At 40.4% G+C, this 13,816-nt stretch overlaps 1 protein-coding gene across 2 annotated transcripts in view; it reads right to left on the bottom strand.

Annotated features, from left to right (window-relative positions):
• Positions 1–13,816, bottom strand: part of KDM4B (lysine demethylase 4B) — a 378,825-nt gene that overhangs the window by 94,290 nt on the left and 270,719 nt on the right. For both annotated transcript variants that reach the window (XM_030217503.1, XM_030217504.1), the window contains exon 9: positions 29–225. In XM_030217503.1, coding sequence (XP_030073363.1) covers positions 29–225 — 197 coding nt within the window. The remainder of the gene's footprint in view (positions 1–28; positions 226–13,816) is intronic.

Genomic DNA, 13,816 nt, shown 5'->3' with positions numbered 1-13,816 from the left:
AATAATCAGCTGTGCTGAACACCTTTACCTCCGAATAAGCTTGGCTTTTAGTAAAGCTTTAGTCTCATTCCATGCTTCCAGCTCTGGACAGCTCAGTGCAGTGGGTTTCAGGTGGTCCAATAGTGTAATGTCTCTGCCTTGTTTCCAGAGCTCATAGCGGTCTGGCTGAAGAACTTTCACAAAGACATCCATCGAAATCTTAACCATATCCTTCCGGCAAGTACACTGCAAAAGAAGTCAAAATCAAACCATATTAAATCTCTACTGCTTACCTGTATCACACTCTGCATGTACTTAGAACTATAGTTAAAATAATTTCTACATGTACCAATTTATGAGAAACAGGACATTTACCTATGTCCAATTAGTCATTTGCTAACAGGAAACTGTAAATTTAAGCAATTAACACACTGTGCAAGAATATCTCTACCTCTACTCAAATCACGTGGTGTATGTGAGAAAAACTATAGACTTTCAAGGAGTCTAAACAAAATGCACCTGCAATGTACTCCTGCTGTCCCGACTAAACTCCTCTGCCCCCACTATAAAATTTGGGGTGGTGAGTGGTGCACTGCAGGAGTAGATATTAAATGCCTTTCTTCCCATTCGAGCTACCTTCTCCGTCCTCCTCAGTGCTTCAGCCCCTTCTGCAGCCTTCGCTTGTCTTCCCAGAACCCAGCAAGGGCTGAAGATAACACCAGTGTCCTGTCAAATAAAGTAGCCATTCGTCCCAAGAGTACAGGCAATGGGATTTTTTTTAAAAGCTTGTATTTCCATCAGCACAGTGCTTTCCATGAACTTATATTTCATCTCTACCATCTATGCTAATGCCAACCCCTTTACAGACCAAGATACCATATTCCAGATGAACAGTGTATATGCTCTTACCCCCAACCTAGTACATTCTTCCAGTTTCCTGCACATATACTCCATTACTAACATTTATTTACTATGTTTCATAGACCAAACGTTTATTCCCCATTTTTTAAATTAGATTTTGAAGACTGGCAATTCACTAACTTGCTCTACTTCAGATTTTGCTAACATTTTTTTTTTTTTTTTACTACATCTGTTTCACTTCACATCGATTTATACCAAAACATTCTTTTTTTTTTAAAGTTTGTTTTAAAGTTTCTCTAACTTTTTAATCCTTTATCTTTTATTGAATTTTGTAATTGGCTGATTTGTATACGATGGGCAATATATCAAGTCTGTAATAAACTGTAAACTGTGCAAATATGCTCTAACAGGACCACATCTTTCTCCATGGACAAGCAGGATGTATAACAGCCACACACATGGGTGACATCACATTTGACGGTGCCAATCAACTCTTGTCACATAGCTCTGAAGAGGATTCTAAGCAGTCCCAGTAGTTCCCGCCCTTATTTGAACTGCTCAACAGCATCAGTTATTTTCTAATTGCCACAGTGGTCAGCAGCACAATACCCTTGGCTCTCTTTGTGACTTTCAAAATTGAATTTAACCTTCCAGCTCTTCTATTTACCATAGAAACAAGTGGAGTTTTAAGAGATGCTCAAAATATAGCAACTCTTAAATAAAGTATCACCCAAATAGCACACTGTGGGGACTAATAGTCACAATGAATAATTAGTGTCCCAAACATTTGTATCACATGCAGGATTTAGCAGCATACCATTTGGTACATGGGGAAAATCAGATTAACTGCTTCTCACAACCATATGAATATTGTTCTCTCGCACAGGCGAAATAGGTGTGGAGCAAATCCTCATGTAATCCCCTTGTTTCTTTATCACTAATCTTATATTTTTTAATTATCAAAAGCTGTGCAAATACGCGTGAAACATTATATGTATTCTTTCCAAACATTCACTTATCTGTAAGGCAGCAATTTAACAGTAACAGGGAACCCCCGCCGACATGGCCAAGTTTCGCATACTGCTTTATCAAGGAAGAGGCTCTCTGCAACATAAACCATGTTAACATTATTACTTGCACATAACCAAAATAACCATCCACTTTCTCACATTAAAATAGCATTAAATAACATCATTACCTTTTCATCCTGCTTATAACCCTGTCTATCAGAAAATGGCCGCGGCGTTTCAACGCGAACCTTGCTTATAAATGAGCTACAGCTGATCAAAAAGCGAGCTGTGGGATTGGATCCTCATCCCCAACCAAACAGCCAATGAAATAACAGCCCATACGATTACATCATTGACCACCAATCAATTTCCGAGTTAAGCCCGTCCGGAACTAAAGTTTGTAACTTGAATATCCATTTCTGCTCCCTGAAATTTAAAAGTTGAGCAATATTACCACCCTCCCATCCCATACTAATATGATCGATTATCCTCCATCTAAAATCAGAAAGTAAATGCCCTTTCTCCAGCCAATGCTGTACCAAGGGTGCTGACAAGATTGAATTTTTTATACGGGATTTATGTTCATTCAGCTGGTTTGAACTTGAATCATTGAATAAACGCCTTATACAGGCTGAATTGCATGGAGATACGATGGCGCAATACATCAAATGCCATATGATCCCTAGGGGTTTAAGAATGCAAAAGGCACCATCTCTCTTTACATATGTTGAAGGGTTTGTCAAAAAAGGGAATGCTATATTAAATAAATGCAGCAGAGATTTAATGTTGTTGATTGTTGAAACAACAGCTACGGTAGAACAAGAATTGAAGCTTAAAGTAGCTGCGATGACGGATCACCTTCAACAAATTACTCCTGCAGAGGAATACTCTAAATCCATGCTAGATTTGACTGCAAAATTAAAATCTGCCCGGGAATCAATTCGTCAATTTAAAATCAAAAAATTTAAACGGGATGAAAGAGACTTTGCTTCTAATCAAGTGTATTTTTGGATGTATAAAGATCGCCCTTTAAGAACTACGGCAGAAACGGTATTCACAGGCAATATCAGTGATAGCGATTCGAGTGGGGAGAATAGAAGACCTGGTCAGTCTGGAAGAAACCAAGGGTCCACTGATAATCATCGCCCTTTTTTCCAGGGGGCGTCGAGGACGGCAAACACGATTTCAAATGCAAGGAACTCATGGGGATACTCCAGGTCCGGGCAGATATTATCAAACCCGGGCATGGACCAATCAAAATCAGCAGTAATCAATATTTCCTCTTTTGAGTTATCTACATTTCAAGATCAATTGTTAAATCTGGGGTTGGGATTTGTCCCTTCAACCAAGTATGACCCATTTGCTATGCGTGTTTCTCTGTTTAGATTTTTTAGAAAGTTACATTTGAAAAAATTTTTTCTGGTGAATCCACCACTTCCTGATAACTCTCTGGTTCGTCCAAAATCGGTGTGGATGCCATTTGAAAATTTAGATCCGTCTGTGATAGCGTTTCAGAAATGCATCTTACATGATTTAGAATTAATGGAAAAACAACAAGAAGATAGTTTTCAGATGTGGAATCTCTCTAAGCAACAGTATGAAGCACTAACTCAATTACAAAACCAACATGATGCTTTGATTATACGAGCGGACAAAGGAGGAGCGGTGGCCCTATGGGACATTAACAAATATACACAGGAAAGTTACCGTCAGTTGGATGATGAACTGACTTATAAAAAACTGGTGGGGGACCCTGTTGTGGATCTTCAAAAGAATATTAAAATTATTGTTGAAGAAGGTGCTGCAACTGGGATGTTGACTCCACGGGAAGCAAGGTTTTTGTTTGTTGAATACCCTAAGACCCCTCGGATCTATTTTCTTCCAAAAGTGCATAAAGATACCTCTAAACCACCTGGTCGTCCTATAGTGACATTATGTAATACTGTATTGGAACCCCTATCGATTTTATACTGATATTTTTTGAAGCCAGTTGCCCAACAGGTAAATCCTATCTAAAGGATACGACGGATTTCCCTATGTAGTCTGCAAAATGTTACACTTAAGGAGAGTTCTATTTTGTGACTGTGGATGTTTCATCTTTATAATACGGTTATTCCGCAGGATGAGGCTTTAAAGATCATCAAGACACTCTTGATCACGATCTGTTTCCTCCCGTATGTCTAACTGAATTCTCATGAAATTGGCTCACTTAGTGATTGAAAACAACTATTTTTTGTTTCAACGACAGTTCTATAACAAAAAATAGCATAGCGATGGGGGCTACTTTGGCCCCCTCGGTTGCCACATTATATTTAGCCAGATTTGAAGATCGTTTGGTATAATACATTGGAGGAATTCAGGGAATATCTCTTATTGGAAGAGATATTTGGATTACATATTTTTGATATGGGAGGGTTCGGAGGAATCTCCTTTTAACAATTCATGTTTAGATTAATTCCCTACAAGGAATCTGAAGTTTACATTTCATCATCATTGTCAAGGACTTGAGTTTTTAGATGTGTGGGTATTTAGAACTTCCAATGGGATACATACGACTTTGTTTCAGAAACCTACTTCTAGAAATACCGTGCTACATTTTTCTAGTTTTCACCCTTACCATCTCAAAAAGAGTTTGCCCATCAGCCAATTTTTAAGGATTAGGAGAATCTGCTCTGATATAGGTATGTTTGAGGAGCAGGCTATAAAGATGACAAATAAATTTTTGGAAAGAGGCTATCCTAGATCAGTGATTAGGAAGGCATACTTGAGAGCGAGATTTGCTAACAGGGATTTATTATTACAATATCAACCCCAGGAGCAAGAGGATAGACTTACTGCTGTTCTCCCCTACTCATCTTTAAGTCTAAAAGTGATGGCAAGTATCCATCAACACTGGCATGTTCTACAAATTTTTGAATGTTTTACACAACACCCCATTGGAGCTTACACTCGTGGCAAAACTCTGGGGGAATTACTATCATATAGAAATATTGAGGGTAATAATAGTAGCGTTGTTATTACGGGTCATACAAAATGTGGATCTTGCCAATGGTGTGAAACCACCATTGAGGGGGTGACTTGGAGATCTTCAGAGAGGTCTAGACCTATATATGCTCATTCCAACACAAATTGTCTTTCGCAGAATGTGGTATATATGATAATTTGTCCCTGTAATAAAATATATATAGGAAGATCGAGCAGACCGATTAAAATACGGCTGAATGAACATAAATCCCGTATAAAAAATTCAATCTTGTCAGCACCCTTGGTACAGCATTGGCTGGAGAAAGGGCATTTACTTTCTGATTTTAGATGGAGGATAATCGATCATATTAGTATGGGATGGGAGGGTGGTAATATTGCTCAACTTTTAAATTTCAGGGAGCAGAAATGGATATTCAAGTTACAAACTTTAGTTCCGGACGGGCTTAACTCGGAAATTGATTGGTGGTCAATGATGTAATCGTATGGGCTGTTATTTCATTGGCTGTTTGGTTGGGGATGAGGATCCAATCACACAGCTCGCTTTTTGATCAGCTGTAGCTCATTTATAAGCAAGGTTCGCGTTGAAACGCCGCGGCCATTTTCTGATAGACAGGGTTATAAGCAGGATGAAAAGGTAATGATGTTATTTTAATGCTATTTTAATGTGAGAAAGTGGATGGTTATTTTGGTTATGTGCAAGTAATAATGTTAACATGGTTTATGTTGCAGAGAGCCTCTTCCTTGATAAAGCAGTATGCGAAACTTGGCCATGTCGGCGGGGGTTCCCTGTTACTGTTAAATTGCTGCCTTACAGATAAGTGAATGTTTGGAAAGAATACATATAATGTTTCACGCGTATTTGCACAGCTTTTGATAATTAAAAAATATAAGATTAGTGATAAAGAAACAAGGGGATTACATGAGGATTTGCTCCACACCTATTTCGCCTGTGCGAGAGAACAATATTGTTCATATGGTTGTGAGAAGCAGTTAATCTGATTTTCCCCATGTACCAAATGGTATGCTGCTAAATCCTGCGTGTGATACAAATGTTTGGGACACTAATTATTCAAAATATAGCAACAACATTTCTGCTACAGATTTTAATCAGCACTGCTTATTTTGTCTGGGCTCAAACCTCAATGTAGCTCATTGCAAGTACTGCAAAAAAACATCACCGCGAGCCCGCAAATACAGAGACTAAAAATTAAAACTCTACTTACAAGGTAACACTTCCACCCATACCAAGGGTACAGCTAGTGTGCATAATGCTTCCATTCAAACTTCATTACAGGCGGGTTTAAACCTGACCGCATCTCCTTTATCACCAGGACAAAAATTGGAGAAATCTTTATAAGAGCGCTCAAACACAAAAGTGGCTGCTCCTTCACAAGTTTCTTTGCCACCTCTGCCTGCGCCACTAAATGCTTCTCTATCACTAGTATCTCCAGCTTCTTCTTCAATTAGCACTCAGCATATCCACTCTTCAGCACACAGCACCAGCATTGAGAACCTGCATCAGCATCGAAAAACCATCCCCTTGCTGCAGCTGACCTTCAGAGCATTTGGTATGTTCATGGGGCTGCAGGCACCGGAGCTCTCCCAATGCAGAGGTATGCTGTCAAAAGGAAGTCACAACAAGAATACCAGTACTCTTTCGCTTCCTATGCTAAACACCACCATCTCTCCAGGCGTTTACACTCAAGTTCTTCTTCCTCTGAGAATAATTCAGCAGGCTCCTCTCTCTAAAAAGACTCTGGCTCTCCACCTTTTAAAAAAAGGAAGCATATAGGCAAGCTGAAGTATATTAGCCCTTCTCCTCCAACCCTATCAGAGAATACCCTTCCTGCTACATCTGAGCCAGCACAAAGGGTCCTCACTCCGCCTCAGCCACATCCAGTCTTTAATGAGCTTTGGAGACGATCTTTGGAATCCTAATATGGTCTTCAATCTCCTCTTCATAAACCTCCATAAAGAGCCCCATCCTCCTGACAATTCCAACTTAGGTCATGCATCTGCACAGGAAAAGCTGCCATCTACATCTTCTCCATCTTTTATGGAGTAATCAGATCACACTCCACCAGGACATAACAGACCTTCACCAGGATTCTCCTCTTACCCTTCACCAGCACTTCTTTAAAGCAAAGACCCTCCTGACGATGTTACATACCCCAAGTGTTTACAAAGTTTAGTGAAACAGTTAACTCTCACTACTATGGACAAGCCTGACCCCAAAAAAAGCAAAAAACTTTGAAATAGAGAATGACATAGGGATGGGGACCCATGGTAAGCCATGGTAATAGAAAAACATTTGGGCAATTTACTGTGAGGTGCAGGAGCAAAAATATTTACTGCCCTGAGGCATGGTAAAAAAAAACATTCCTCCAGCTGTTAAACAAAAATTGCATTTACCACCCCAGTGGGTCTAGCATCTCTATGTCTCCCTCCCCTGATACCTCTACCATATGCAGCACAAACAGTGATCCCCACACAGGCCTGGTCTGGAGCCTTTCCTCTGCCAGCCGGTCCCACCTTCTGATGCAACTTCTTGTTTTCATGAAAACTTCTAAAGAAATTGAGATCAAATATTGAGTTCAACAGGCCTTAGGCCACAACAAACTTCAACTTCCTCACCAACAATCAAGAGATAAAACCAATATCATTATACTTATAATAAACTGAGATAATAAATTTTCGAATCAAATCGCACATCAACATCCCAGTGAGCGTAAACCTCAAAAACCAGCATCTCTGCCCCAACAAAAATCAAATCCCAGCTTTTGACTTTCCTTTACCTCCACTCTCACCTCTTTACAGCCTACCAGTGGAAGGGAGATTAACTACTTTCTACCATTGTTGTACAACAATCACCAGTAACAGCTGGGTCCTCTCAATGATCAGAAATGGATACAGACTACATCTGGATGTCCAACCGCCACCTGAAATTGAACATGTCCAAGACCGAGCTTATCGTCTTTCCACCAAAACCCACTTCTCCTCTTCCTCCACTCTCTATCTCAGTTGATGGCACCCTCATCCTCCCCGTTTCATCTGCCCGCAACCTCGGAGTCATCTTCGACTCCTCCCTCTCCTTCTCTGCGCATATCCAGCAGATAGCCAAGACCTGTCGCTTCTTTCTCTTTAACATCAGCAAAATTCGCCCTTTCCTCTCTGAACACACCACCTGTACTCTCGTCCACGCTCTCATTACCTCTCGCCTTGATTACTGCAACCTACTCCTTACTGGCCTCCCACTTAGCCATCTATCTCCCCTTCAATCTGTTCAGAACTCTGCTGCACGTCTTATATTCCACCTGAACCGATATACTCATATCACCCCTCTTCTCAGGTCACTTCACTGGCTTCCAATCAGATACTGCATACAGTTCAAGCTTCTCCTTCTTACCTACAAATGCACTCAGTCTGCAGCCCCTCATTACCTCTCTACCCTCATTTCCCCTTATGTTCCTGCCCATAACCTCCGCTCACAGGACAAATCCCTCCTCTCAGTACCCTTCTCCACCACCGCCAACTCCAGGCTCCGCTCATTCTGCCTCGCCTCACCCTATGCTTGGAATAAACTTCCTGAGCCCTTACACCAAGCTCCCTCCCTACCCATCTTCAAATCCTTGCTCAAAGCCCACCTCTTCAATGTTGCTTTCGGCACCTAACCTTTATACCTTTCAGGAAATCTAGACTGCCCCTATTTGACTGACTGTACATTTGTCCTTTAGATTGTAAGCTCTTTTGAGCAGGGACTGTCCTTCTATGTTAAATTGTACAGCACTGCGTAACACTAGTAGCGCTTTAGAAATGTCAAATAGTAGTAGTAGTATCTGCTGGTCCAGTTTACTGGAATGGGATACCTTTAAGACTTAGGAATATCATATATTTTAAAGAATTTAAAAGGAAACTTAAAACACTGGTGTTTATGCAAGCATACAGCTGGGGGAATGAGTAAGGAGGATCCTGTGACTGTTTTAAAAATTGGATTGATTTTATTTGTAATGGTGTTATGTTATATTGTAAGTTTGTTTTATTTTTTACATTATGAATGTAATCTTGTGATTCACAAAGAACTATTGATTAAACGGAATATATGTTTTATAATAAATAAATAAATTTCACCAGTCTTCCTCCAAATTGTCCTCCTTCATTTCGATCTCCTGTTTCTAACTAACTAGCAACCCTATAGGGCGAGATCAAGTCTCTTCTGCAATCCAACTGCATTGAAGAAGTGCTGCCTCAAGAGAAAGGTCTCTGTTTTGGGGATACTTACCTTATCCCCAAAAAGAAAGCTGGACTTTGCCCAATCCTAGATCTCAGACAAATGAACAAGAATATAAGCAAAGAAAAATTCAAGACGAACCCCTCTCAACTATACTTCCTCTCCTCTATCAAAACAACTGGTTGGTCTCTCTAGACTTAACAGAAGCTTATGCTCACTTACTGATCAATCCAACCTTCCTGAAGTTTCTCTGTTTCAAATGTCTCTTGCACTATTACTAATACAGAGTTCTACCTTTTGGTCTCTCATTTGCCCCCAGAACCTTTACAAAGTGCATGGTAGTGGTAGCTGCTCACCTTCAAAAACAAGGACATTCAATATTTGCCTACCTAGACAACTGGTTAATTTCTGCTGCCTCCCCTCAGAAAGCTCAATAGTCTCTCCAAACTCTGATATGTCTCATACAATCTCTTGAAAATTTTTAGGGTCAATTTATCCCTACCTAGGAAGAAATAAATCACCCAAGGCTGCAGCAGTTTGCTCTTTATTAGCTACCTTATCAAGTATTTGTATTATTAGCACATCAGTGATAGCTCACTGGGAGTACAGAACATTGCTACACAAGAATTACTTCTATATCTGAGACTCCAAAGAATATACAAGCAATGAAATGCTTTTATTTATTATTCTCCAAATATATGTATAAGAGATTCAAGACTAATTATGAGAAAGCAATTGGATTACTTGCCAATGCAGATACAATTGATTGGTTTCTCATGTGAGAGAGCAGCACTGCTTGCACAAAAGTACTGGCTATGACTGTCTCTCACCAAAGAAATAGGAAGTACACTCCTTTTTATATGCCTATTTAGAATCCAGACAAAATGACAGTAACACACCTTATTGGATATAATATATTGTAGTCACCACCTTAGTGACCATATATGGTACCATTTATCGTACGTGTTTGGCTTTTTTTTAGCATTGATCGGAAAGGCACAGGCAGCTCCTTGTGACTCTGGGCAAGTCACTTAACCCTCCCATTGCCCCAGGTACAAATAAGTACCTGTATACAATATGTAAGCCGCATTGAGCCTGCCATGAGTGGGAAAGCGCGGGGTACAAATGTAACAACAAAAAAAAAGTTCAGTCATCTTCTTGCAAGACCACTCAGTTCTACATTTTTGACCATCTCTTCTTGGAAGTAACTGACTCTGCCCTGTTGGTAAACCACACCATCCTGTTTATGAGGTTTTTACACCCTAGCCCTTCCTTATTTTGCTGCAAGGTGTGTCCCAACAGGTCATGAGTCTTACTGGAACTTCAGATTACAGTTAAAGGCCTGTAAGCTTTTCTCATTTTTAGATCCTGACCCAAAGTCTCAGGCCTTGAACCAAAGCTCAAAGCTCATAGACACTCTCAACTTCAAGAAATCCATTCTCCACACAGTCTCTAGAAATCATAGGAGCACATCTTTTTACCTCTATTGCCACAGCTTTTCTACCATTTCAGAGCTCAACAAATTCTGTCCTTGACTGTAGCAACTTTTTCCATGTCTCAGGTTCTGGTGAAGCATTTTCTTCACCTATTGGGGCACATGGTGGCAGCAGTGCATACTGTTCCATTTGCACGTCTAAACATAAGACCTTTACAATAGGACCGTCATACTCGATGAAACCAGTATCATGATCATATTGAATCTTCACATCACAAACATCACACAACAAGCATTTCTGTGGTGGACTCAACCAGAGAACATACTACTAGGCAAGTACTTTCATCCCCCTTGCATACAGACCACACTTACCACCGATGCCTCCTGCACAGAATGCGGAGCTCACACATCTCATTTTCAATCCCAAGGAAAATGGACTCCTTTCGAACAAACACTTCATATAAACCACTTAGAAATATAGTGGTTCACAATGCACTTCAAGTGTTTGCACTGCAACTTTCCAATCAAGTAGTACAAATACAGATGGACAATCAAGTCACAATATGTAGTACATAAACAAGCAAGGTGGAACAAGCTCCTTTCCCAGGAAGCATCTCAAATTTGGCAATTTGCAGTCTCACAACATCCTTCTCACAGCTATTTACCTGCCTGGAAACTGAAATGTCTTAGCAGATTCACTCAGTTGCCATCTCCAACCTCACGAGTGGTCTCCTCGACCGCACTATCTATTACCAGATCACAACAAAGTTCTGTTTCCCAACTATAGACTTCTTTGCATCAGATCTCAATACCAAATGCGAGATATTTTGCTCTCGTCAACCCAGCAGCCTCAGCATAGCCAAAGACATGTTCCTCATCTTTTGGTCAATGGGCCTTCTGAACCTATTTCCTTGATACTGAAAACCCTTCAAAAATCTTGCCGGGACAGAGCTCAAATTCTCCTAATAGCTCCATATTGGCCTTGTCAACCCAGGTTTTCCCTTCAACTGCTCAGCCAACTACCTCCCATTCATTTACCTCCACTCCAAGTAACCATCTTTCACCCAAACATCTGCTCGTTGGCACTCACTGCTTGGAAACTCAGCGGAGACTGTTCAAATCCTTAAACTTATTGACAGCTGTGGAATTTGTTCTTTTACAGTCCAGAAAAACTGTCACCAGGAGACCTACACCTTAAGTGCAAACATTTTTCAGACTTGTGTTCCTCTAATTCTCAAGACCCCTTTACATGTTCTGTATCTTCCATATTACAATACCTGCTTCACCTCTCAGACTCTGGTCTTTCCCATGCTTCAGTTCATTCTCACCTAGTTGCGATAAGCTCTTTCATGAAGGATATCCTTCTCAACCAACCTTGAACATACCACTGTAGCTAGATTTTGAGAGGGATTCAATATCAAATCACCTCTCAAGCAACCTGTTCCTCACTGGTATTTTAATCTAGTTTTACAATCCTTAGCTTGCCCTCCTTTTAAGGAACCGTCGACTTCACACTTGAAATTTCTCACCTGGAAGACACTTTTTTGGGTGGCTATAACATCAGCAAGATGACTTAGCAAATTGCAAACACTTGTTTACTTACTATCATCCATATTTTCAGATTCTACCTGACAAAGTTATTTTACAGGCGCATCCTAAGTTCCTACCTAAAGTGGTGTCCAGCTTCCATTTAAATCAAGCAATAATTTTACCCATGCTTTCTCTTCCTCCACACTCTACTCCACATCAAAGTAAACTACATACTTTGGACTGTGAAAGAGCTCTTCAGATCTATCTTCAAAGAACTTCAAAATAGAATCAACCATCACAACTATTTCTTTTAATAAATCCCAACAATTCTCTAACTAGTTAGCAGATTGTATTTTTTTTTTTTTACTATCATTTGTATTCTGTTCCAAATCCACCAAGAGTTAACTGCTCATAAGCTCAGGGTCATGTCTACAATGCTGGCACATTTATAATCTATTACAATCACAGACATTTGCCAAGCAGCAACATGGTCCTCACCTCATATATTTGCAAAACATTATTGTATTGATCAACCTTTGTTTTCCAATTGTTCATTTGCTAATGCCATAATATATTGTTACAATTTAATGGCTTAAACTTGCTTCCTCCTCATAATCATATTGGTTTGCAGGTTTACAAATTACATCAGGCAATCCTCAGTTTGTGAACATCCACGTGTGTGGCTGTTATAAATCCTGCTTGCCCATGGAGAAAGCGATGTTGTACACCTGTAACTTTCTTGAAGATAGTTCTGGACTATAACCAATGTTCTTGAGTGGTTTGAATAAGGGCGGGAACTACTGGGCATGTGCCAATCGGCCCTTGTCACACAGCTCAGAAGTGTCTGAGACTTCTGAGCTATGTGACAAGGGCAGTCAGCTGTGACATCACTCGTGTGTGGCTGTTGTAATCCTGTTGTCCAAGGAGAACACCTGTTACAGGTGTGCAACATTGCTTTTTGTCTCAACTAAAGATATACATATTATAATCACCATAATCTCCCCTACACACCAAAAAAAGCTTGTTGAACTGCACTCCTTTCTAATCTGTCACAAAATGCATCAAAATATTTATAGAATATATTGTCAGAAGGTAAAATATTGGGGAACGCTCCCTGCTGCCCTTTCAACAGTATTTGTTCATTCCTGTCTCATTTTATAAGCCATGAAACCATTGGGGTTACCTTCTGTTGGTTTCTGAGGCATTGACTTGGGGAGCTGTAATAACCTTACAAAACCAAGACACAGCAAGTATTTATGGCTGGCCAATATCTAACAAACTCAATTCATTTAATGAAAAATAGCTGAGGAAAGAAGAAAGGCTAGGAATGTAATTTGGCGAGGGAGCTACAGGAACACAGATGGTGCCTGGGCTGCAGACTCCTGGCTGGGCAGACGCTTTCCCCAGCGCCCCCATCAAATACTGGCTTACGGGATTTGTATCGAGCAGATTTTCAATTGCTTTTCCTTAAGTAATTAGAAACAGCACCTGTGCGCTCTTCTGAAGAGGATGTGTAGGCATGCTTTTGAGCACAGCACCAGTTGGTTGTGCATACTGGTCTCATTCCCCTTTGCAGGAGGCCAGAGAAAAGTGCATTCTAACCTACTACTACTACTATTTAGCATTTCTATAGCGCTACAAGGCGTACGCAGCGCTGCACAAACCCTCCTTGGCATCCATTCTTAAGTATCTCTTCCAAAAGAAGCTATGATATGGGACCACCCAGATCACCAAAGCAGCCTAAGGTCAGGAGGACACTATGCACAAAGCCCCCACCTTCCACAAGTG

This window comes from Microcaecilia unicolor, chromosome 11 (assembly GCF_901765095.1).
Source record: "Microcaecilia unicolor chromosome 11, aMicUni1.1, whole genome shotgun sequence".
In the NCBI taxonomy this organism is placed as follows: domain Eukaryota; kingdom Metazoa; phylum Chordata; class Amphibia; order Gymnophiona; family Siphonopidae; genus Microcaecilia; species Microcaecilia unicolor.
The sequence above is the reverse complement of the archived record's forward strand: the minus strand, read 5'-3'. Positions and strand labels throughout refer to the sequence as shown.